This window comes from Trachemys scripta, chromosome 3 (genome assembly GCF_013100865.1).
Source record: "Trachemys scripta elegans isolate TJP31775 chromosome 3, CAS_Tse_1.0, whole genome shotgun sequence".
NCBI classification, from domain to species: Eukaryota; Metazoa; Chordata; order Testudines; family Emydidae; genus Trachemys; species Trachemys scripta.
Genome location: NC_048300.1, coordinates 181,915,631 through 181,940,135, shown reverse-complemented (window position 1 = coordinate 181,940,135; position 24,505 = coordinate 181,915,631). Strand labels below are relative to the sequence as shown.

The 24,505-nt window shown below is 40.9% G+C and overlaps 1 protein-coding gene across 2 annotated transcripts in view; it reads left to right on the top strand.

Moving 5' to 3' along the window:
• The window catches only part of WDR35 (WD repeat domain 35), a 78,868-nt gene extending 55,260 nt beyond the window's left edge, over positions 1-23,608 (top strand). Inside the window, exons 15-27 of one of the 2 annotated variants that reach the window (XM_034766562.1) lie at positions 684-793; positions 2,096-2,306; positions 5,359-5,439; positions 5,566-5,702; positions 11,298-11,501; positions 13,187-13,333; positions 14,368-14,500; positions 14,991-15,101; positions 16,208-16,372; positions 17,855-17,995; positions 18,474-18,630; positions 19,304-19,544; positions 20,217-23,608. In XM_034766562.1, the coding sequence (XP_034622453.1) occupies positions 684-793; positions 2,096-2,306; positions 5,359-5,439; positions 5,566-5,702; positions 11,298-11,501; positions 13,187-13,333; positions 14,368-14,500; positions 14,991-15,101; positions 16,208-16,372; positions 17,855-17,995; positions 18,474-18,630; positions 19,304-19,544; positions 20,217-20,367 (1,989 nt within the window). In that variant the 3' untranslated portion in view covers positions 20,368-23,608. The remainder of the gene's footprint in view (positions 1-683; positions 794-2,095; positions 2,307-5,358; positions 5,440-5,565; positions 5,703-11,297; positions 11,502-13,186; positions 13,334-14,367; positions 14,501-14,990; positions 15,102-16,207; positions 16,373-17,854; positions 17,996-18,473; positions 18,631-19,303; positions 19,545-20,216) is intronic. The other variant, XM_034766563.1, reaches the window with a different exon arrangement.
• Positions 23,609-24,505: the final 897 nt, after the last annotated feature.

Here is a 24,505-nt window from a genome sequence, read left to right as displayed (position 1 = left end):
TCCAGAACATCTGCAGGGCCGCGATGTGGTCTTCGGTGCACACATTTACCACGCATTATGCCATCAGCCAGCAGGCCAGAGACGACGCTGGGTTCGGCAGGGCTGTATTGCAGTCTACACGTCCAGAAACTCCTATCTGCCTCCGGTGGTACTGGTTGGGAGTCACCTAGAATGGAATGGACAAGAGCAAGCACTCGAAGAAGAAAAGACCGTTACCTTTTTTCGTAACTGATGTTCTTCGAGATGTGTTGCTCATGTCCATTCCATGCCCCGTCCTCCTTCCCCACTGTCAGAGTTCCCGGCAAGAAGGAACTGAGGGTGGGGGGAGCCGGCGGCGCCCTTTATACTGCAGCACATGCGCACCACTCCAGAGGATGCCAGAGACGTTTCCTTATGGCTACCACTGAGGGGAAAACTTCCAGCACCGATGCATGTGGCAGGCGCACACACCTAGCATGGAATGGACATGAGCAACACATCTCGAAGAACACCAGTTACGAAAAAAGGTAACTGTCTTTTTGTTTAATGTTGTGTTGCTTTTCCCTCTCTGTGTTTCTTCTGGTTTGTCCTTCATCCAACAAATCTTAGTCTTAGGACAGCATATAAAGAAAGGTTTGTTAAACAGTTTAATATTAAGCAAGTTATATAGGCTGCCTCAATATGCAAAATCTCCTTTTTTCTAGGGACGTGAGTCTGGCACCATTCAGAGATACAGTCTTCCTAACGTTGGCTTACTTCAGAAGTATGTTCTGAACTGTCGGGCCTATCAAATGTCTTTGAATTGCAACTCCAGGTAAGTCATAGATCTGGTTTTAACATAGCCACTTGATTTTGAAATAATATTCTAATTGATTGGGATGGTTTACTTGGGACTTATTTCATGGATTTAAAATATATTATTTAATGTAGGAGACAGTATAGTCCAGTGGGTAGGACACTGAACTGGGATTTGAAACCTGGCTTCTATTACTTGCTTTCCATTGGCTTCCAGTGTGACCTTGTGCTGCTACTTAATTTCTCTGTATTTCCTTCTCCCCATCTGCAAAAGGGGATAATAATTCTAACTCCCCTTTGTAAAGCACTTGAAGATACATGGATGAAAAGTGCTATTTAGGTGCCAAATGTTTTTTATTTCACTAATAATGTTATTTTTCATTAACATTGTTATTCTTGTATCCCAATTTGGCTCTCTTCTCCCACTGATGCACATACATAGTCTCCATTAGGATTAATAGGAATTATTTGCACGCGACTGACAGATGATATGGGGTGATTTTCTCATTTCATTCTTTTTATGTTAAAGATGCAGAAGTTATAATTGGAAGCTTTCCTTTTCAAAACTGGTGTTTTAGTCTTCTAGTTTGAAACTTCTTATACAGGGAATTCTTTAGGATTGTCAAGCTAATATATTGAAGGATAATCCAGTTAATGTCTGCAATTGTTTAAAATACTGTTAAAATATAATTTCTTAAAGTTTGTCAAAAACTTTAAGAAATGTTGATTTCCAGTTATGCAGAGATGTGTGAACTTTTTTTACTGCAATGGAATATTTCATTATATTTGCTAGTCAATGCTTACTGTAAAATGTGGCAATAATTTAGTACAAGAAATTTTAAAAGTACCTTTGAAAATGAATTATCTTTGAAGACTGACATTTGGTTTTGGGCATAATACATGGTGCATCTTACTGGTATGGCAATCATGAAGTCAGCTGTGGAGAGTCAGATTTTACAATTTGCTGAGCCCTTGTAAAGTACTGGGTGTCCCCAATACACATTGAATGGGATTTGAATACATTCAGTACCTTGCAGGATTAGGCCTTAGATGTGTAGATGAATGTCTGCCATTTGGAACTGTGTGTCTTTATTTCATTCTTTCCACTCTGTGGCCTTACTCTTTTCTCACACTGGTATAAATCAGGTGTAGCTGCATTGAAATCAGTGAAATTACACTGGTGTAAAATTACTGAGAGATCAGAATCAGGCCTCCAGCATCTAGTTTATTCTGTCTGTTGCAGAATGATTGTAAATTTACAGATTTGAATAGTACTAATCAGCTGTTTCATTTCACCTCCCCCCCCACCATTTTCTGTTAGTCGTCTTGCTATCATAGACCTTTCTGGAGTTCTAACTTTCTTTGACTTGGATACGCGGGTAACAGACAGTACAGGACAGCAAATCGTAGGCGAGCAGCTGAAGTTGGAGCGCAAAGATGTCTGGGATATGAAATGGGCCAAAGATAATCCAGACTTGTTTGCTATGATGGAGAAAACAAGAATGTATGTTTTCAGAAACTTGGATCCTGAGGTAAAACAATCCGCATAAGTAAATGAGTCATTTACAGTGTATTCCATATTGTACTTTTGGAATTCTGTGACTAGTAGGGCTTCTTACAAGCTTAAAGTTCAGCAGGTACTTCCATACCTTGCTGAAACTCAGGGCCTATATCTGGAAGTTTCAAAAACCAGCTAGCTCTGTTGTGTAAGTGCTGCTTACAAAAAATAAATTGCTAAACTCCAGATATGTTAGAAAAATGAAAAGGAACATCTGCTTTTACTTATATTCTGCTTTTATGAGATTACAAAAAATAGTGCTTATTGATATTTATTTTAGATATCATCATGGCTTGGATTTTATTGTAAATTTATGTTAAAACATGGAGAGTTAAATCCATATCTGACATTTTTGTTATAATCTCGATATAGAAAAACATGTTTGTCCTAAATAATATACAAATTTTAATTGTCTATACATCAGTGGTCTCCAACCTTTTTATGCCCAAAATCACTTTTTGAATTTAAGGGCAACCCAGGATCTACTCCGCCCCTTCCCTGAAGTCCCGCCCCTTTCCCGAAGCCCCACCCCTCTCACTCCATCCCCCCTCTCTCCGTTGCTTGCTCTCCCCCACCCTCACTCACTTTCACCGGGCTGGGGCAAGGGGGTTGGGATTTGGGAGGAGGTGCGGGCTGTGGGTTGGGGCCAAGGAGTTCACAGTGTGGAAGTATCAGAGGGGTAGCCGTGTTAGTCTGAATCTGTAAAAAGCAACAGAGGGTCCTGTGGCACCTTTGAGACTAACAAAGGTGTCTCAAAGGTGCCACAGGACCCTCTGTTGCTTTTTACAGTGTGGAAGGGGGCTCCAGGCTGAGCCTGGGGCAGGGGTTGCGGTGCAGGAGGGGGCGAGGGGTGCAAACTCTGGGAGGGAGTTTGGGAGCAGAAGGGGGCTCCAGGCTGGGGCAGAGTGTTGGGGTGCAGGAGGGGGTATAGGGTGCTGGCTCTGGGAGAGGGGTCAGGGCTGGGACAGGGGGGATCGGGGTGCAGAAGGTGGTTTGGAGTGCTGGCTCTGGGATGGGACTCAGGACTGGAGCAGGGGGGTTCAGGGTGCAGGAGGAGGTTTGGGGAGCTGGTTCTGGGAGGAGGTCAGGGCTGAGGTAGGGGTTTCGAGTGCATGAGGGGGTTCAGGGTGCTGGCTGTGGAAGGGGGTCAGGGCTGGGGCAGTGGTTTGGAGTGAAGGAGGGGGTATGGGGTTCAGGAAGGGATTTGGGGTGCTGGCTCTGGGATGGGGCTCAGGGCTGGGGTGTGGCCTCCTGCCGGATGACACTTACCTCGGGCAGCGCAGCAAAGCTAAGGTAGGCTCCCTGCCTGCCCCCGCCACATGTCACTCCTGGAAGGGGCCAGTGCACCCCTGCGGCCTCTCGGGGTGGGCGGAAGGCACTTGCCTCCAAGTCCGCATGCTGCCCCTCTCTGCAGGGATCGCCCCCACAGCTCCCGTTCCCGGCCAGTGGGAGCTGTGGGAGTGGTGCTTTCAGGCAGGAGCAGCGCATGGAGACCCTGCCCCCAGGAACCGCAGGGGCGTGCTGGCCGCTTCCAGGAGTGGCCTGGGGCTGGGGCAGGCAGGGAGGTTGACTTACCGGCAGCCCCGCTGCACCACCGGAGATCGCGATCGACTGGGAAATTCTCTAGGATCAACCAGTCAGTCATGATTGCCCGGTTGGTGACCACTGCTATACATCTATATGTAAGATTGGTTATTGTATTGTGCATCTGTTTCTCATAAGAAAAGTCATTAAAATTTAATTTGGGGAAGAAGGAAGTCTGTTTACATATATGAAACTATGAGAGAGACAAGGTGGATGAGGTAATATCTTTTATTGGACCAACTTCAATTGGTGAAAGAGACAAGCTTTTGAGCCACACAGATCTGGCAAGGTACTCAGAGTGTCACTAGGACAAAGGGGAGGGTTGGTGGGTTACAGAATGTTGTAAAGAGCCATTCATCCAGTGTCTTTACCAAGTCCATGATTTTTAGTGTGTAGCAAAGTTATGAATTTAAGCTGCCAGGCTCATCTTTTGAAGGCGTTGTGTGGGTTTCCTTTAAGGATGAGGACTGAGAGGTCATTATGGAGTGATTTTCTGAAAAGTGTTTGCCCATGATCTCAGTCCTTATCCTCAAAGGAACCCTTCAAAAGACCTTGTTAGGCTATGTTTTACACTAGAAATGCTACAGTGGAACAGCTTCAGCGCTACAGCTGTGCTGCTTTAGCATTTCTAGTGTAGACACTACAGCGACAGAAGGGGTTCTTACGTCACTGTAGTAACTCCTCTAGGTCAACACAAGAATTCTTCTGTTGACCTAACGCTGTCTACACCGGGGGGGTTACGTCAGCATAGCAACGTCTCTTAGGGGTGTGGATTTTTCACACCCTTGAGAGATGTAGCTATGCCGATGTACGTTTTCTATGTAGATCAGCCCTTAGACACTAAAAATCATGGACTCAATAAAGATACTGGATTTTACTCCACTAGCCCTTCTTTGTCCTACAACTGCAGAGGAGTTAACTGCTAACTTCACCTTGAGCGGTATCTTACAACATGTTAACTTGTTATGCTAAACAGTTGGTTCCACCTTGTATTTAGCTGTAACTGTTAGGGCTGGTCTACACTATGTCGCTGGCAGATGCAGAATATCCATACCCCTGAGAGATGTGTTAAGCTAGCCTAAGTCACAGTGTAGACAGCGCAAGGTCGACGGAAAAATTCTTCTGTCAACCTAGCTACTGCCTCTCAAAGAGGTGGATTTAATAGTGTTGGAAGAACCCGTTTTGTTCCTGTAGTAAGAGTCTACACTAAAGTAGACATAGCCTGAGTACTGTTCCCAGACCTGAAGAAGAGCTCTGCATAAGTCTGAAAGCTCGTCTCTTTCACCAACAAAAGTTGGTCCTGTAGAAGATATTCTCTCACTCACTTTGTCTCTCTAATATCCTTGGACCAACGCAGCTACAACAACTCTGCAAACAAATATTAAACTTTTATCAGATTTATGTAAAGTTGTTCATTACCTTTTAACCATATTTATTTTAAGGAACCCATTCAGACTTCTGGATATATTTGCAACTTTGAAGATTTAGAAATTAAATCTGTTCTTTTGGATGAAATATTGAAAGTAAGTGTAATTTAATTTCTGTTTTAGGAAAACTTAGTGTCTATGTAACATGATTTGCACAATGGCAGTTTCTAAGGGGTGGTAAAGACATTGAGTAAAATTTAGTCTTTTACTTCATTCTTTTAGAATCCTGAACATCCTAACAAAGAATACATCATTAACTTTGAGATCCGATCGCTACGAGACAGTCGAGCATTGATTGAGGAGGTCGGGATTGAGGAGTCTTCCCAATTCATAGAAGATAATCCACATCCTAGACTTTGGTAAAATCCCTTTTCAAAATCCTTTCTTCTTCTGCTTCCATTGATTACAAACCTGTCTTTTCATTTGCTTTTCCTTCTTAAACAAGTCTCCTAGTTTATTGTAGAAAGACATAGTGGGCCTCCCTCAGCCACATAGCTCCATATTGAGCTCTTCTTATAGCCCTTGTGTCTGTTTGATCAAACTCAGCAGATAGCTGCTCCACCTCCACTCTCCGCTCCTGTGGCAACTTTTCCACCTTTGCCTCACGGATATTATGCAGGACGCCACCAGACAGCTATAACCATTGGGATATTTTTCTCGCAGAGATCCAATCTTGTGAGTAAACAATGCTAGTTCCCTTTCAATCTACCAAAAGCACAGTGAACTGTCGTTCTGCACCTGCTGAGCTGGTAGTTGAATCTTTTTTTGGTGGTGTCAAAGTGGCTGGTGTTGAGCTTCATGAGCCAGGGGAGCACTATTGGCGTTTCAACATCACCAGTGGTTCCACCAGTTGGGAAAGAATGCCCCTTCTTGCAGTCTGAACAGTCCTGTATTCTTAAAGATACGAATGTCCTGCACCTTCCCTGACCAGCCGGTATTGATATCAGTGAAATGTCCCAGTGATCCACCAATGCTTGCATAACCATAAAAAAGTAGCCCTTTCTGTTGGTGTACTCTGTGGCAAGGTGGACTGGTGCCGAAATAAGGATATGCATGCCATCTATCACCCCACCACAGTTTGGAAACTCCATTGCTGCAAATCTATCCACTATGTCCTACACATTACTGAGAGTCACAGTGCTGCATAGTAGAAGACGATTAACGACCCTGCACACTTGCATGACAAAGGCCCCTCCGGTGTATTTTCCAACTCCAAAATGATTTCCCATTGGCCGGTAGCAATTTGATGGGTTTCAAGCTTCCATAGTGCAATCACCACTCGCTTCTCAACTGTCAGTGCAGTTCATTCTGGTGTCTCTGTATTGGAAGGCTGGGACGAGCTCACCACACAGATCCAGGAATATGGCCTTTCATAGCCAAAAGATCTGCAGCCACTGCTCATCATCTCAAATCTGCATTGCAATTCAATTCCACCAGTCAGTGGTCGTTTCTCGGTCCCAGAAGCAGCACTCCACCATGTGCAGATGCTCCGTGAACGCCACCAACAACTTTGAATTGGTTTTTGCCATGTCCCACAGCAAGCTGTCATCCACAAAATCATTTTGTTCCCCGATGTTATGGTTCTTCTTGTGACTCTCCAAAATTTGGAGGATCATGCATTCTGTGTTTGCAACAACAATAGGGTAGACTGTGTGAGCTCCATGCTTCTGTTAGAGCACATGTTTATATAGAACAGATTTACAATCTGAAACTATAAATGCTGGCTATAGAGCAAATAAATTATAGATAAAAGTAGGATAATGCACCTACTGCTGCAACTTGAGAAATGAGAAGAGTATGTAGCAGATCCATTTCACTTGCCAGGTAACCCTTCTGTGTTGGTTGTCACAAGATCTAGGGACTAGCACAAGACTTGAATTGATGCTATTCTCCTTAATTTGATGCAGCAAATATTGGGTTGATGTAGATCAGTGGTTCTCAACCAGGGGTGTGGGATCCACTGGGGCTCTGCCAAGAAAGGCTGGAATTAGACTTTCTGGGGCACAGAATAGAAAGCCAAAGCCCCACCTCATGGGACTGAAGCCTGGGGCCCGGAGCCCCACCACCCGAGGTTGAAGCTGAAGCTGAGCATGTTAGCTTCAAAGGGCCCCCTTCAAAGGGCTGTGGAGTTTTTATAGCATATTGGGGGTGGGGGAAGGGGCTCAGAAAGAAAAAGGTTGAGAACCCCTGATGTAGATCATGCTTGATGTATCTGTTGTGGGTGTCCAGTGACTGGAGCAGTAGTGGTCCTGTTTTTGCCAAGTAATCTTGGAGCACTATGCAGTTAGTGCTCTGGTTGTACTGACTCATTCAATATGTTGAGGGTCTAAGCCCTACTTAGTTTTGTTTTTGTAATACAGTTTAGAGTTCATTCAAATGCCAGATTGACAAGGAGGTAGAAATCCTTTATTTATCTTCAGAACAGCATGGGCAGTGCATTGACAGCCTTCCCACACTGCCCTATCACTGTACCTCAATGCTAACCTGCAGCTATCATCCATAAGGATGGAGAGGGATAATTTACCCTCCATGGTGCATTTACTTCTGGGCCTACAAGGTGAGACCAGGGGCACGGGAACAGGGGTGGCCAGGGGCCCTGGTCCCATCACTTTTTCCGGCCGTCAGGGCAAGCGACAGGGGGAGGGGACAGAGAGGAGCAAGTGGGGGGCAGGGTCTTGGGGGTTAGAGGTGACATAAGGGCGAGGGCCTCAGGGGGAAGGGGTGGTATGAGGGTAGGAGTTCGGGGGAAGGGATGGTGCAGGGAGCAGGGCCACAGTTCAGGCACTGGTGGTCCCCCGCACACATGTTTAGGGAGCTTCCGTCACCCCTGGCTGAGACTGTCATCAAGGCTGTCTACTGTAATTTGTGTGTGGAAGACGTATCAACATGAATCTGAACAAAGACCATCAGTGTATTTCACATAGGCAACTGAAGAATAGAGCTGGTGAATAATGGAATTTTTGGTTTGCTGCCAATTTCAAACAATCCAGGGGGAAAAATTGTTTGGGGTTGAACTGAAAATGACATTTATCTAATGTTTTTAGGCAAACTGAAAGGTTAACAAAAACCCGGTGTCATAGATTCATAGATTCCAAAGCCAGAAGGGACCATTGTGATCATGTAGTCGGAGTTCATGGGTAAAACAGGCCAGAGAACTATTCCTAGAGCATGGCTTTTAGAAAAACACCCAATCTTGATTTAAAAATGATCAGTGATGGCAAATCCACCACAATCCTTGGTAAACTGTTCCAGTGTTTAATTTACTCTCACAGTTAAAAAATTACACCTTTCTTTCCAGTCTGAACTTGTCTAGCTTCAGCTTCCAAATGTCAAATCAAAATGTCGTGTGGTACCAAATCAAATGCCTTACAAAAGACTAAGTACATTACGTCAACACTGTTATCTTTATCAACCAAACTTGTAATCTCATCCAAAAAAAATCAGTTAGCTTGACAGAAATTATTTTCCATAAATACACATTGATTGGCATTAATTATTATATTACCCTCCTTGAATTATTTATTAATTGAATCCCATATCAGCTGTTCCATTATCTTGCCTGCAATTGATGTCAGACTGACAGTCCTATAATTACCCAGGTCATCCTGTTTATCCTTTTTAAATATTGGCACAACATTAGATTTTTTCCAGTTTTCTGGAACTTCCCCAGTGTTCCAAGATTTATTGAAAATCAATATTTAAAAAATGGTCCAGCCTCTCAGACAGTTCTTTTAAAACTCTTAGATGCAAGTTGTCTGTACCTGCTGATTTTAAAAACGTCTAACTTTAGAAGCCACTGTGTAATATCCTCCTGATATACTAGTAGAATTGAAAGTGTGTTGTCGTCGTCATCATCATCATATATCATGTTTTCCCCCCAAATGCAGAACAGAAGTATTGATTGAACGCCTCTACCTTTTCTGTATTTTTATTGATAATTCTACCATTTTCCATCTAGTAATGAACTAATACTATTGTCAGGATTCTTTTTGTTCCTACTATACTAAAAAAACACTCTTTTTTATTGACCTTAACTCTGCTGGCCTGTGTTTTCCTTGGTCCCTTTGCTTTCCTTATCAATTTTCTATGAGTCCTAGTGTCTGTCAAAACTAACTGAAACATTTTGACATTATCAAAATGAAAATTTTTGAGTCCAAACATTTTGGTAATATGGAAATGAATTTTTGTGTGTTATTTTGAACCCAAAAATTTCATTTAGATTTTCAGGTGTTTTGACAAAAAGAAAGGATTTACAAAAATAACTGGAGAATGTGATGATGTCTCTCTTATAGGCATTAAGCCAGTGGTTAGGTCACTCATCTGGGATATGGGAGACCTGGGTTCAAGTTCCCCTTCAGCCTGATGTGAAGGAGGAACTTGAACTTGGGTCTCCCACCTCTCAGGTGAGTGTGCTAACTACCAGGTTGTAGAGTCATTATCACTTTCTTTCCCTGGCCCAATGACTATTCCTTGTCATATGAATGACTATGAATTGCCACTGCGAATGTCAGTATGATGTAGGAGACTCAAGTGTAGGTCCCTGCTCCAATGGAGTAGGGATCTGAACTTGGGTTTCAACATTACCAAAACAGTTTGACTTTTGTCATTCATTGAACTCAGCACAAAGTAGTGAATAGTTTTGGTCAACCTGAAACTGCATTTTTTTGGTTAATAAACTATTTGTATAAAAAATTTCACCTAGCTCTACTGAAGAGTCGTAAAACACAATGACATAAAGTTCCTGACTCCCTACCAACCTGGAGTAGTCTTGACCAGATGAACTAGAAGTGGAAGCCATTACAAATCCTTTGAATTATTTGTACCATTAATTTCTGATGAATGCATGCTTGTGTTAATACATTCAGTGGAACTGGACACTCCACTGGATGTTAGAATCATAGACTCATAGAAGATTAGGGTTGGAAGAAACCTCAGGAGCTCAAAGCAGGACCAATCCCCAACTAAATCATCCCAGCCAGGGCTTTGTCAAGCCAGGCCTTAAAAACCTCTCAGGAAGGAGATTCCACCACCTCCCTAGGTAACCTATTCCAGTGCTTCACCTCCCTCCTAGTGAAATAGTGTTTCCTAATATCCAACCTAAATCTTCCCCACTGCAACTTGAGACCATTACTCTTTGTTCCGTCATCCGCCACCACTAAGAACAGCCTAACTCCATCCAGTTGAAGGCTGCTATCAAATCCTCCCTCACTCTTCTCTTCTGCAGACTAAATAACCCCAGTTCCCTCAGCCTCTATTCGTAAGTCATGTGCTCCAGTCCCCTAATCATTTTTGTTGCCCTCTGCTGGACTCTTTCCAATTTGTCCACATCCTTTCTGTAATGGAGGGCCCAAAACTGGATTCAATACTCCAGATGTGGCTTCACCTGTGCCAAATAGAGGGGAATAATCACTTCCTTCAATCTGCTGGCAGTGCTCCTACTAATGCAGCCCAATATGCCATTAGCCTTCTTGGCAACAAGGGCACACTGTTGATCATATCCAGCTTCTCATCCACTGTAATCCCCAGGTCCTTTTCTGCAGAACTGCTGCTTAGCCAGTCAGTCACCAGCCTGTAGCAGTGCATGGGATTCTTCCATCCTAAGTGCAGGTGGCATGCACCCACATTAGGTGTGGTGGCATACACCCACATTGAGATTAGTGGTGCTAGAAGTGGGTGCTGAATTAGCCCTAATTTAGGTGTCTTTTTTAACTTGACTAGTTAAATGATTCCTAATATGACTTCCTAGTATGGCTGCTTTTCTAGCTATAATTCCTGTTCTTTGCCTGTGACACACAAGTCTAGTTTCCTGTGGGTTGTATGCTTTGAACTCAGTTTGGTTGTTAGATTGCGGGTGCCGGGTGGTGCTGGTGGCATGTGATATACAGCCGTCAGATTAAATCTGGTGGTCCTTTCTTTCCTTAAACTCTGTGACTCTGTCTGTGCTTATCATACAGGCGTCTCCTGGCTGAAGCCGCTCTTCAGAAGCTAGACCTACAAACTGCTGAACAAGCATTTGTGCGCTGCAAAGACTATCAAGGCATTAAATTTGTGAAGTGCCTAGGCAATCTGCAGAGCGAGTCAATGAAGCAAGCTGAAGTGGCAGCTTACTTTGGCCGATTTGAAGAAGCTGAAAGAATGTATTTGGATATGGACAGAAGGTAATTGCATAAACTACTAAAGAACTAATAGCAACAACTTTAGCAATCTTTAGCAACAACTAAAGAAAAAATAGATCAAATAAATGCTTGCACTAAAAAAAGTGGGAATGTTTAAGCAGTGAGGGCTTTTTCAAGTTCTGAAAAAGAGAACAAGGTTAGATAGAGAAAACTACTGTACTGGTAGATTACAAATCCCTTTATTATTTAAATTAACACATTCCAAACAGTCTTACTTCCACTCTTCTCTAATTGATCTATATAGCAATCAGTATCAGATTTAAATCTTCATAGACTTTTGAATGTTAGTCTGTAGATGTTTTAGTTAAGATTCCAAAATATAAAGAAACAGTTTAAACTTAGTTAGCCAGTTAACTAGTTGCTGTTAGTTAGCTAAATCCTACCTTCTTTGAATTATACATACACATTGCTGGGTTTTTAAATTAGCAGTAATCACAAGGGAGCACACCATGGATGACATTTGGACAGCTCAAGGAAAACTTCAGCTCAAGGCTTATAGTTTGCTTTTGTTTTTGACTAACAAATTTTTAGGATTCAAAGGAATGAGGTAGAAAATAATATTGAAAATATTATAAACCAGGAGAACACCCTGAGCTGAAATACCGTGTTTAGTTCTGGTCATCCCATCTCAAGAAGTTGTAGTTGAAATAGGGGTCCAGAGATGGAGGAGAAATCAGTGGAGGCATGAAAGTCTTCCATATATAGACTGGGACTTCAAGCTTAGATAAAAAGGGACATGAAAGAGGTATCTAAAATAACAAATAGTGTAAGGTATGTCAGTCAGAAGCTTCCATTAGCTTTTCTCATACTAGAAGAACAAGGAGACATTCAATAAAACTGAAAGGGAACAAATTTAAAGCTGATAAAGAAAATAACTTTTTACACAATACATGATTAGCCTGTAGAGGGCATTCTGTGTCAGTGAGGCAGAATGCTTCCCAGGGCTCTTTGGTTACACAGTATGTGACACCCCTTTAAGGGATACAATGTATACCCTTCCTCATGGCTATACAGAGCATTTCAGTAGCAGCCACTACACAGAGGGCTGGAATTCTGGGCAGTCCGTTATTCCCTTCCCCACCACTGTGAAAGCTGCATAAAGACCATCACAATCTAGATCAAAATAAGTAATTTTTTCTTTCAAATGGTCTTTTGAAAATTATTTTTAAACATATATTCTATTTATTTAACTGTCTAAGACATAACTAATCAGGGTAGTTTTCCTTTAAGTTTTATGCCACTCTAAGGGCTGGTCTACTTTAACCCCCCAATTCGAACTAAGATACGCAACTTCAGCTACATGAATAACGTAGCTGAAGTCGACGTACCTTAGTTCAAACTTACCGCGGTCCAGACGTGGCAGGCAGGCTCCCCCGTTGACTCTGTGTACTCCTCTTGCCGAGCAGGAGTACCGGAGTCAACAGAGAGCACTTCCGGGTTCGATTTATCGCGTCCAGACAAGATGCGATAAATCAAACCCAGAAGTTTGATTGCTTGCCGCCGAACCAGCGGGTAAGTATAGATGTACCCTTAGTCTCCAGGCCATAAGTCTTTCATGTTTCCTTTCTGTTCGCCTGGTAGTATTTCTGAATACTTTTGTCAAGAATTTCTGCAGCTATTTTATTTTCCTTTTTGTATTGTTATCAAATATTTTCTGATATTTATAGAGATCTTGCTATTGGTCTACGGATAAAACTGGGAGACTGGTTTCGAGTATTGCAGCTATTGAAAACAGGCTCAGGCGATGCAGATGACACTCTTCTTGAGCAAGCACATAATGCGATTGGAGACTATTTTGCAGACAGACAAAAGTGGTATGTGTTATAGCAGGAAACAATGAAGTGGTGGTAGCTGCCTCGTAATTAAGACTCTCCTCGTAAAGCTCAGCGCAGAGTATGGGGGGCACATTTGGGAGCTGGAGTGCAGAGTGTGTGAATGTGGAATGAACTGGAATGATCCAGCCCTATCACCTTGAAGAGCTAGTAAGTTTCATAGGGCATGTGTACCACAGCTACCTGCAGCTTTGAAATTCCACAGAGGACTGTTATTCAGAGTGGGGAGAACAGAAAAGCAATAATACCAGCTCTGCCAGGAATCCAATCACTACAAAATTTCTTCAACTTAAAACCTAGGCAAACAATTTTGTTAAGTTAGAGTTAAAAGTTATGAGTAAATATTTGTTACAGAATGGCCAAATGCCTTACAAGTATGTTGTAGGGAAACAGACAAAAAAGAGAGAGAAGACTGAGGAATTTCAGAGTTAAGGTTAATCTTAAACCCAAACTCCTCACAGTATATAACTGCATGCTTAAGGCCACCAAAACTACATTAACTCTGCCCCTGTAAAGGAGTCAGCTCCCACAGAATTTAAAGGCCACATTTTTGGGTGCCCAACTTTAGATGCCTAGGGCCTGATTTTTCAGAAATATTGAGCACTTGCATCTCCCATTGACTTCACCTGGAGTGAAGATCAGACTATGGGCAACTAAATTGAGACACCCAAACACAGCCAACTTCTGAAAATGTAGGCATAAATGATTTGTCCACTCATTGTAGATGGAGTAATAAACACCAGGCTTTCTGACTTTCCACCTCTGCTCTAGCCATTGGATCCTGTTACTGCCGCGAAATAATGAAATTCTGAAGCTAAATATCTTGTGCATTCTATAATAGCTGTATTTCTGTTGTTTATATAATGCCAGAAAACAGAGCCAACTGGTGAAAATATTCATTTCTGATTTACAAATCTGTACTTAGTAAACAAGTTATTTCTTAGTGTTTAGTCGGATAGCACTATATTAACATTTAAGTTTGTTTGTCTTAGTAGGCTTTTTTTTTTCATCCTTAGGATAAATGCTGTACAATATTATGTACAAGGAAGAAACCAGGAACGTTTAGCTGAATGTTACTACATGCTAGAAGACTACCAAGGACTAGAGAATCTGGCTAATTCACTTCCAGAAAATAACAAGTTACTTCCTGTAAGTATAAGAAAATTATTATGGTTATTTTGGTTTTCACCATGTGAGCTTGTCTGCACTAGACTTTTTTTGCCCCAAATTTCTCATGGTTGCTACCACTGGTTCAGCTCCTCTGGCAATAGCAACAGAGGGAATGTTCGTGAAATGTGAAGATTGGGGTTATTCCTGATCCTGAAAGAGGGAAAGACCCTATCAGTATGAACTGAAGTGATCCAGTGAGTAACAGCTAATTAAAATTAGTTTGATTTGTATATTATTCCAGAGTACATGGTAAAGGCAAATCATGTTACCTGAATGTCCTTTTAGCTTATTACACTGTTTTGGACAAACATAGCCATAACTCCCTTCTTTCCCAACCCTATTCTGTTCTGCTAAATTTTCCAGTATATGCACTAAATCCTAGAAGGAAGAATCCTACTGCCCATAATTAAAAAAAGGACTGTCCTGAAGATCTGGAAAGAAATGATAACAAAATTGTGATGTCTTCCAGGACATAGCTCATATGTTTGTCAGAGTGGGGATGTGTGAACAAGCTGTGATTGCCTTTCTGAAATGTAATCGACCAAAGGATGCAGTAGATACCTGTGTACATCTCAACCAGGTGAGAAATTTGGCAGCTGGCAGAAGGTGGTCTTGGAATGAAAAAAAGAATTAACAATGGGATTTTTACCTCTTGATCCCCAGTGAGATTTCATTTCATATTGGTCATCTGATGGCTCTTCAGTACCCTTCAAAACTTCATGCATTAGTGTTTAAACCAATCACTAACTATTAGGGTATGAGACTTCTGTGAGAGGCAGATCATACTACATGCTGGTCTACACTGTAGCCCACGAAAGCTTATGCTCAAATAAATTTGTTAGTCTCTAAGGTGCCACAAGTACTACTCATTCTTTTTACTGGAAAGTTAGGTTAACCTAGCTACGTTGCTCAGAGATGTAAGTTAAGCTGACCTAAGCCCCAGTATAGACAGTGCTAGGTCGATGGAAGAATTCCTCCATCAGCCTAGCTACTGCCTCTTGGAGAGGGGGATTTACTATAGCAACGAAGAACCCCTTCTGTCGCTGTTGTAAGTATCTATGCTACAGTGGCACAGCTGCATTATCCGTTTACCAATTAGGATCATCATTAGCTATCTCAGGAGAGAAGCCAGGGACTGAATAGACAAGGAGAACCAGATCCACAAAGGGACTTTGGCATTGTGACACGACTAACTTTTAGGTGCCCAGAAAATCACAAGAACAACATTGTGAACCACAAAGCCTGAGTTAGTGTATAGGCTCCCTATTCAATACATGGGGAGAGATAGATGCCTACAAATACCATCCACAAAAACAAGAGTGCTCCTGATGGATACACGTTGTGGCTTTTTCAGAGGCTTCCTACAATGAGTGCCAATTATAATAATAAAAAAAATATTGCTTGCTATATACTTTGCTTATTAAAATCATAACTTCTGTTTTCCTGTGTAAAACATGATAGGATATTTTGACTATAAGGAAATAGTCATTCCAAATGGCTACAAAAATGAACACAAGGTTGTTGATGGCATAAATATTTGTAGTTGTATTGTATTTACCTGTTTCTTTGACTTTACTGTAGTAATGTTCTAAAATGATGTTTTAGCTCATATACATGAAAAGTGTGCTCTTAGTGTATATTTGAAAACACATGAAATTGAATAATTGTGACTATTCTTATTTCCAGTGGAATAAAGCTGTTGAGTTGGCTAAAAATCACAATATGAAAGAGATTGGATCCTTGCTAGCTAGATATGCGTCTCATTTACTGGAAAAGAATAAAATCCTTGATGCCATAGAACTCTATCGTAAAGCCAACTATTTTTTTGATGCTGCTAAACTCATGTTCAAGGTATTATGGTTTTTTATTTTATGTAATATGGGCCAGTCAGAAATAAAATTATATTTAGCTAGCATCAGTTGCTTTTGTGTAGTGTTTAAATTTTCCAGTGTGAGTCATTTGTTCCCTGGAAATGGTTATCGTTATATTGAGGCCACGGTAACTACAGAACTATCATATTAACAAGTAATCCCAGTTAGATTTTTTTTCTTGACTTCCTGTCAAAAACTGTTGCTCTGTGCTGGTAAGCTTCAGAGGTGGGTGCAATGATCCCTATGTATAGTTTGAATCAGTTTGTATCCAAGTTGAGTTTATAAAGTGCTTTTGACAATTTTTTGTTGACAGGCACTATATAAATATAATTGTTACAGCAAATGTTGACAAATATATTATTTCTAAAACTGTTTCTCCTCTCATGGCAAAAACTCTAGTTCTCACTGATAGCTATCAATTTGTCAAATTTGACTTTTAAAAATCCAGCCACTTTTAGTTGCATGAATGCAAAAAAGTCTACAAACCATATTTGTTATAAAAGGCAGATATATTTTTAGTTTTGTTTTTTCCTTCCAGCAAGGTAATAGAAAAATGGCTATATTATTTTTTTATCAAACTTTCTAAATGTACCTCTTGACTTAGAACAAATATGAGAAATTTCAATTCAAAATGTAATTTTTTTTAGAAAGTTCTAAGTACGTTAGTATAGGAATGTTTAATAGAATTACCTCTTCAACCGTAGCCAAGCATATCTACTGCAGTCATGACTTCAATACAGGATCAAGCTAAAGGACTAGCTAGACTAAAGGGAGTGAGCTCTCATTCACTCAGAAATAATAGCAAAGAGAATTCAGGAATGACTGATCAGATAAATGTTTTCTTTCAAGTTTGTTCCCCTTCAAAGGAATATAGCAATAATACACATTCTTGTCATGTTTAGAAACATTATTGGATTCCTAAACTCAATATTTTTGTCTTAACCTGTTCATTCAGTTCCATTTTTTTTTAAGGCCCCAATTGTACAACTTGTTTCTGCCCCTGCGTAGAATACTACTGACTTCAGGGGTCCTTCTGCATGGAGATAGTCACAGGGTCAGGTCGTTAATTTATACCTGAATTGTTTCTGAAAGGAGTCTATTATTATAGAGAGTTCAGGTTACCATGTTGGGGAAGATTCTCAGCTGGTGTATATAGGTGTAGTTTGATGGACTTCAATAAAGCTACACTGATTTACACCAGTTGAGGACTGGCTTTATACGCCTGTTAGCCACAGACCTAGAGTATATAAATTCTGCACTTAAAACCTTGAGAATGATATTCAGATATATCTGTTTGTTTGTAAATTAAATTCTAATATTCAAGTAAAAAATGGTCTTTTGACTTAGTTTCCTATGTTTCACAAAGATCTTTAAGATAATTTTAGTATATAGTTGTAAAAAAAAAAGAAATAGAATTTTCATTTTTAGAGACCTAATTTTCCACATTCTTTATTTCTTTAAGATTGCAGATGAAGAAGCAAAGAAAAGGACTAAACCTTTTCGAGTCAAAAAGCTTTATGTATTGTCAGCTTTACTTGTAGAACAGTACCATGAACAAGTGAAAAATGCACAGAGGGGAAAAGTTAAAGGAAAGAGTTCAGAGGTAAACTGTCTCAAATGCTTTCTATGGTGTTGTAGCCATGTCAGTCCCAGGAAATTGGAGAGACAAGGTTGACGGGGGGAGGAGATCTTTTTTTGGACCAACTTCTGTTGGTGAAAGAGAGAAGCTTTTGAGCTTACACAGAGCTCTTCTTCAGGTGACCTGAAGCAACTGGAGCAATTTAAACTGAGTTCTGTAACTCTGTCACTGAAACATTATTTCAAGGACAAATTCTGGGCCAGTTTTTCAGACATGTACACAACTCTGTAATTTACACAGATACAAATGATTTTGCATGGCTGAAAATTTGTACCATGTACTATATAGTATAAATAGTGAAATTCATTTTAGGACAATATATATATACATTTTCCTAAGTTAACATAGAAAATAGGTATAGTGACTAGGAAAATCTCTTTTCCCTCTTCCTGTTGAGTGTTTTAAACATAAATTTTTACCTGTGATATTCCTTTGTTTTTAGGCTACTTCAGCTTTAGCTGGTTTGCTAGAGGAAGATGTTCTTTCTTCAGCTAATCGCCTCACAGATAATGCCTGGCGAGGAGCTGAGGCTTATCATTTTTTTATACTTGCACAAAGACAGCTCTATGAAGGTTATGTAGACATGGCAATGAAAACAGGTAGGATTTATTACAGGATAGATGGCATGAAAACTGAAATCAGTCTAAGCCACACAAACCTGTAAAACAAATTAATTCCATTTACATTTGTCATGTTTGTTCCACCCATTACCTGATCCACGTAATGTAGAACATGAGAAATATAATTAACAGTGTTGGAACAATCGTCAGCAGGTGCTAAGTTAGTTGCCAGTTTGAGCATCGGGTAGTTCTACAGAATAACTACCAATTTTACCAAAATGTCTAGGGGCTGGTTACCAGGAGATGTTTGAAGTTTAACTTGTCACTATCTGACAAGGTTTGATAACCCCCATAGGGTTGTTATTGACCACACATTTATGTGCATTGAATGATGCTTCCATGAAGCTCACATCAGAGCCCTGGAGCTGCAGGGGAATCGATGGCTGTTAGTTGGGTATGTTGTGCCTTCTACCTTCTCTCCGTATTGAAGGGCCTAATTCATATACTTCATTTTCAATTCACAATTAAATACAAATTTTCTTCTTTAAAAATAGGGAGGACTATCTGTGCTCTCTACTATTTTCATTGGCTTTATTTGTTTGTTTTATTTCATAAGGTAACTGATATGAAGAGGACAATTTACTCGTACAATTAAGTTGTATTCGTGTTCAAGGGAACGTGTGGTAACTTTCTCATTCTTTTCATTTGTTAGCCCTTCACCTGCGAGATTATGAAGACATTATCCCTGCAGTTGAGATCTATTCCCTTTTGGCTCTCTGTGCGTGTGCCAATAGAGCATTTGGTACTTGTTCAAAAGCCTTTGTTAAACTGGAATCCTTAGAAACCCTTAGCCCTGAACAGAGACAGCAATATGAAGATCTTGCACTGGAGATATTCACTAAACACTGTCCTAAACATACCAAAAAATCTGATCTGGATGGTCTTCTGGAGGGGTAGGCTGACTACACTTTGATTTTGTTATTATGATGATGACAGAAGTTTTCATCCATTCATTTGATATTGGGAGCGGCTGGCTCTCAGTGCTGATGCTAGATCAGGGGTCGGCAACGTTGGCACGCGGCTCGCCAGGGTAAGCACCCTGGCGGGCTGGGCCAGTTTATTTACCTGCTGATGTAGCAGGTTCTGCCGATCATGGCCCCCACTGGCCGCGGTTCGCTGTCCCGGGCCAATGGGGCGGCGGGAAGCCGCGGCCAGCACATCCCTCGCCCGCACCGCTTCCCACCGCCCCCATTGGCCCAGGACGGTGAACCGCGACGAGTGGGGGCCGCAATCTGCCGAACCTGCCACGTCAGCAGGTAAATAAACTGGCCCGGGCCGCCAGGGTGCTTACCCTGGCGAGCCGCGTGCCAAACGTTGCTGACCCCTGTTCTAGACTAATGTATGTACTGTGTCAGATCTGGAAGATTATCATACCTAGCCCTATTAATAATATACACTAACACATGATTTAATTATGCCCCCTACTAATAAAATGATGCAGATCTAAGTAGAGAAAAACTAAATTTGTTACAGATGGCCAAAGAAAGTTTTGCAAATCACTAAGATACTCAAACAGGTTTCATCTAAAGCAACGTGTTTTTTTTTTTCTCTCTTTTGTTTTTTAGTGGAGAAGGGAAACTTCCAACCTGTGTTGCAACAGGAAGATCTATCACAGAGTATCAGTTCTGGATGTGCAATGTGTGCAAGCACTGTGTGCAGGCCCAAGAAATAAGCAATTACAACTTCTGTCCTTTGTGCCATAGTTCTGTGACCTAGTAAAAGAAAAAGAATTGTGAGTGTGTCCTTGTGTATGTACCATTACAAACATAAAAAAGACTTCAAGATTTCAAAGTGAGTTATGAAATGTAATACAGGCACTATACTGTTACAAGATGCTACTAAGATTATTGGAGAAAAATATTTTTTTAGAAAGAAACTAGAATGACAGGAGTCCCGAAGAAGATGTAATTGTGAACCCTCTTTTATAAAAATGGGTTAACAGGGTTTTTTCCTAAGTCTAAACAGGGCCTAAGACTAAAAACCAACAAAATGAATGCATGCTTATCTCTATCTGTGTTTCCTTTGAGACACTCTAGGGGCTTATCTACTCAGGGAAGTTATTAGGCAGTAAGCTAGGGTATAAATTTAAAATACAGTAGCTACTCTGCACTAACTCCCCATGTGGATATTGTTATTGCGCACTGAGAGTGCCCATGGTGTTACCGGAAGATTTTGATTCAATTATATTAAGCCAACAGTGTTGCTTAGAATCACTGCTTTTAATTTGAAACCCTTTATTTCCAATGTATCTATTTCGGTATTACCGGTTGGGGAGTGCCCTAAGGGATTTTCCAGGGAAAGCCACAGTTAGCCAATTTTCCCTTGAAGGACACAGATACAGCCCTCCGCTCAAGAATAGGCAACAAGCAATACATTCTTCAAAAACTAAAATAATATTTATTTAGAATTGATTAGTTACAGTAAAAGTACAGATCGAGGTAATACAGTTATAATACAAACCTGAAGCAGCGTGGCAAATAAAGACAGCACTACAATTACAGTTTCAATTGACTGTCACATATAGTATAACAATATAATCACACACTTAATACTCTATATTTTATAACAATATAACAAACATATACCAATATCAATTAACATTAAATACTTAAAAACTAAACATGCAACAAGTGCTGATCAGGCAATCATTAGATGAGTAGGGAGATCTCACTCAGACCACAGGCATCCAGCTTTATTTACACTTTAAACCCACACACTCTAGGATGCAAAAAAAAAAGACAATTAAATGTACGGAAGCCTTCTTTAAAAATCCCTCTGAATCGTCTTACAATGGTTCTTCTGCTTGGTCTGAGGCTAGGGTACGGTGCCTAAGGAGCATGGTCTGGTAGCGGGCTGTGAGCTGCTACCTCCTCCTGAGGTAGAGTCTCCTCGGGCAGGAGAGACAGAAGCCTGTTGGTCACTGCTGCTGGGCTGCTGCGGAGATCTCCTGCTGGCTGGGTGGCAGAAATGGCCATTGCCAGGGGCAACCCTGGAATCCTGGGTGGGCTGCTGCTGTTGCTGCTATAACTGCCTTTCAAGCAGCCTCTTCCTTGCTGGGTTTTGCTGATGCTGCAGCCACTGTCCTGTAAGCGCTTTTCTTCCTTGGAGGTGTCTGGCAGAGCTCCGCTCTCTTGCTGGTCCTGGTCCCCTACAGAGTTGTAGCCTGCTGGCTGCTGCCTTTATATATGATTTCAGCTCATTGGCTGAATTACGATAATAAAGTAATAGCTAATCAGCTTTCATGGTTTTGCATATGCTAATGTATGGCATGTGTATTGACATGTGACACTCAAGCTCAGCTAGTGTCCATATATTAGCATATGTTAATTACTAATTAGCATATGCTAATTATTCACATGTACAGAAAGCTCCTCCCCTGTCCCAGAGACTTCTGTGGGCTCAACGCATCCCTATGGGGTTTTTCAGCTGACCTTTGGATGGAACCCCAGCTACTTGTTGTCTGGAAGTCCCATTGGTTTCTATGGGCTACAATGTATTCATATGGGGTTTTGCAGAGTCATTCCCCATAGGAAGTGATGTAATACCTTGCCTTGATTGCATCATCCCTATTCATTTCTATGGGCTCCCATGCCTTCCTATGGGATTTCCCACTACATTACATACCCGATGGCCACCATTACTTTATTTTCTAATTTAAATTATTCTTAATTTTTATTTAATTAAAGCTTTATTTTTAAAACTAATTACGGTTCTAAGCATGTCAAAGGGTCCTGACCCTACCCCCACTCACTTTATGTTCAATTAAGCAATTTTATAATTTTTCTGAATTTAAACCCCTTCCGATGCTTTTCTGCAGATTTTCCCATTTAGAGCTTGGTAAAGCATTTCAGGGAACTGAGGCAAAATCTCTTGTCACAATGGGGTGTTTAAGCTTAATGCACTTAAAAATGTATTAAGCTAAAGTGCACAAAGGCACTTTTAGTGTACAATAAGCATGTCTCCATGTGGAGTTATTGCAGAACAATTAATGCATTGTAACACCCTGGCTTGCGGTTCATTAACTGCTCCATGTAGACAAGCCCTTCGTTGTGGGAGCTTCCGTCTTCATTTTTGTAATATACATTCAGTAGAAAAAATATTGGTTTTCCTAAGATACACAGATGGACCCTTGGAGTAAAAGAATTTCCAGATGGGACCAATTTTAAAGTAGCACCCTTTATAACCTTGATATCATTCTTTTATACATTTTCCTAGAACTTTTTTTTGTATTACAATGAAAATATTCTAGTCTAGTTATAGTTAGGACCAAATATTTACGCTGCCGTCTTTTTCTAAACACCTATTTAGAAGTACAGTACCGACAAAGGAACTATAAGAGGTGACCTGCCAAGAAACTAGGGTTTATAATCTGAATTCTTGGGCTCTCTCTCTCTCTGATTGTTAATTGTTTGTTTCACTTTTATGGTAACCAGGCTGAATCACACAAGGTTAGTAATAACAGAAACCAGCTGACAGCTCTTAGTGAACTACATGATACGAATTAGCAGCCTCAATCAACTGGTAGGCAGATAATGTGTCCATATCACACTATCTTAGTTGTCATCCTTGTTTGGCAGTAAGAATGGCAATTGAAGGGATATGGTGACTGAATTAGTCTGTCATCCTTCCTACTTTGTAGAATTGAGCCCCACTGCGGGGAGAGTGTGAAGCTTGCAGTTGTACATGTTCTGCAAATAGATAGAGCACTTCAGTTTTCAGGCTCGTCAGTCTGGTATCTTTCACAAGCACTAAATTCACTTTAAGGAGGATTATATTTTTGAGGAAAGGTTGTCCGGAGTCTTGTTTTCTCTTGGTTTGTCTTTCTGGCTGGAAAAATTACCTTTGTAATATCCAGAAGTTAAATCTTTTGTTCTTTTGAGTAGTTTATCCCTCCTGTATGGAAAAAGTTTATATGTGAAAAATATACCATTAAATAAAATCTGATTTTCTACACTGATCCTTGGATAAGCTCTCATTTCTTTGGTTTTTTAGCTATAGATACTGAATTACACTGTTAAAGAAACAAATTAAATCAAAGTTATATAAGGCCATATCATTCTGTGCCAGCATTAAGATTCAACAAAAATGACACAAGAAGTAGCATCAAAGTGGACAAATTTACAAATGCTTTTTTTTTTTTTGGTTTGTTTCTCTTGAGGGCCTGTCAAAATGAGCTATCCTACAGATCTTCCCAAATACACATGTAGCACCTCTGAAATGCTGTCCCCTCTGAGGAGAGCACCAGCCAGCCAGCACTCAGTTCAGTTGTGGGAAGGAAAAGGAAATTTTGGCCAGTGATCGTGGGGAAGTTGTACTATTTGTGCCCCTGAATCTTTGCTCAAAGGTGTTTTCTGCACTAGCATTTCAGGGTTTCAGCCAGAGACCTGCAGAGTTCAGAAAGGGAATTCCCCCCAATCCCCATGTATTCGGGGGATTGTTTTTTGTGTTTTTTTTTTCATTTTTTGTTTTTAAATTTTCCTCTGAAGTATCAGGGATGGCCACAACTGAAGATGGGACATAGGACAGGGAGGGTGTGATATTACCCAGGGTACAATCTGGACTGCTGAATAGCTGTGTCTCCTCAGTTCTCCAACCTGAGATGCCTTTTACACTGCTTTACTGGTGAACAGCCACTCCTGGCCAGTTAACATACTGCCTCCAGCATGTAACTTGCTCCCACTACACTGCACTGTGTGCTACTAGCTAGCCACTTATGAATTACACTGCAGAAGAACACCAGCAGATTCTCTATTCCTAGACTTTCCACCAGAAATGTGCATCTTGAACTGTCAGGCACAGTACTGAACAATGCAGGCTCATAAAAAGTCCCTCATTTCATGAATGAAAAATTATA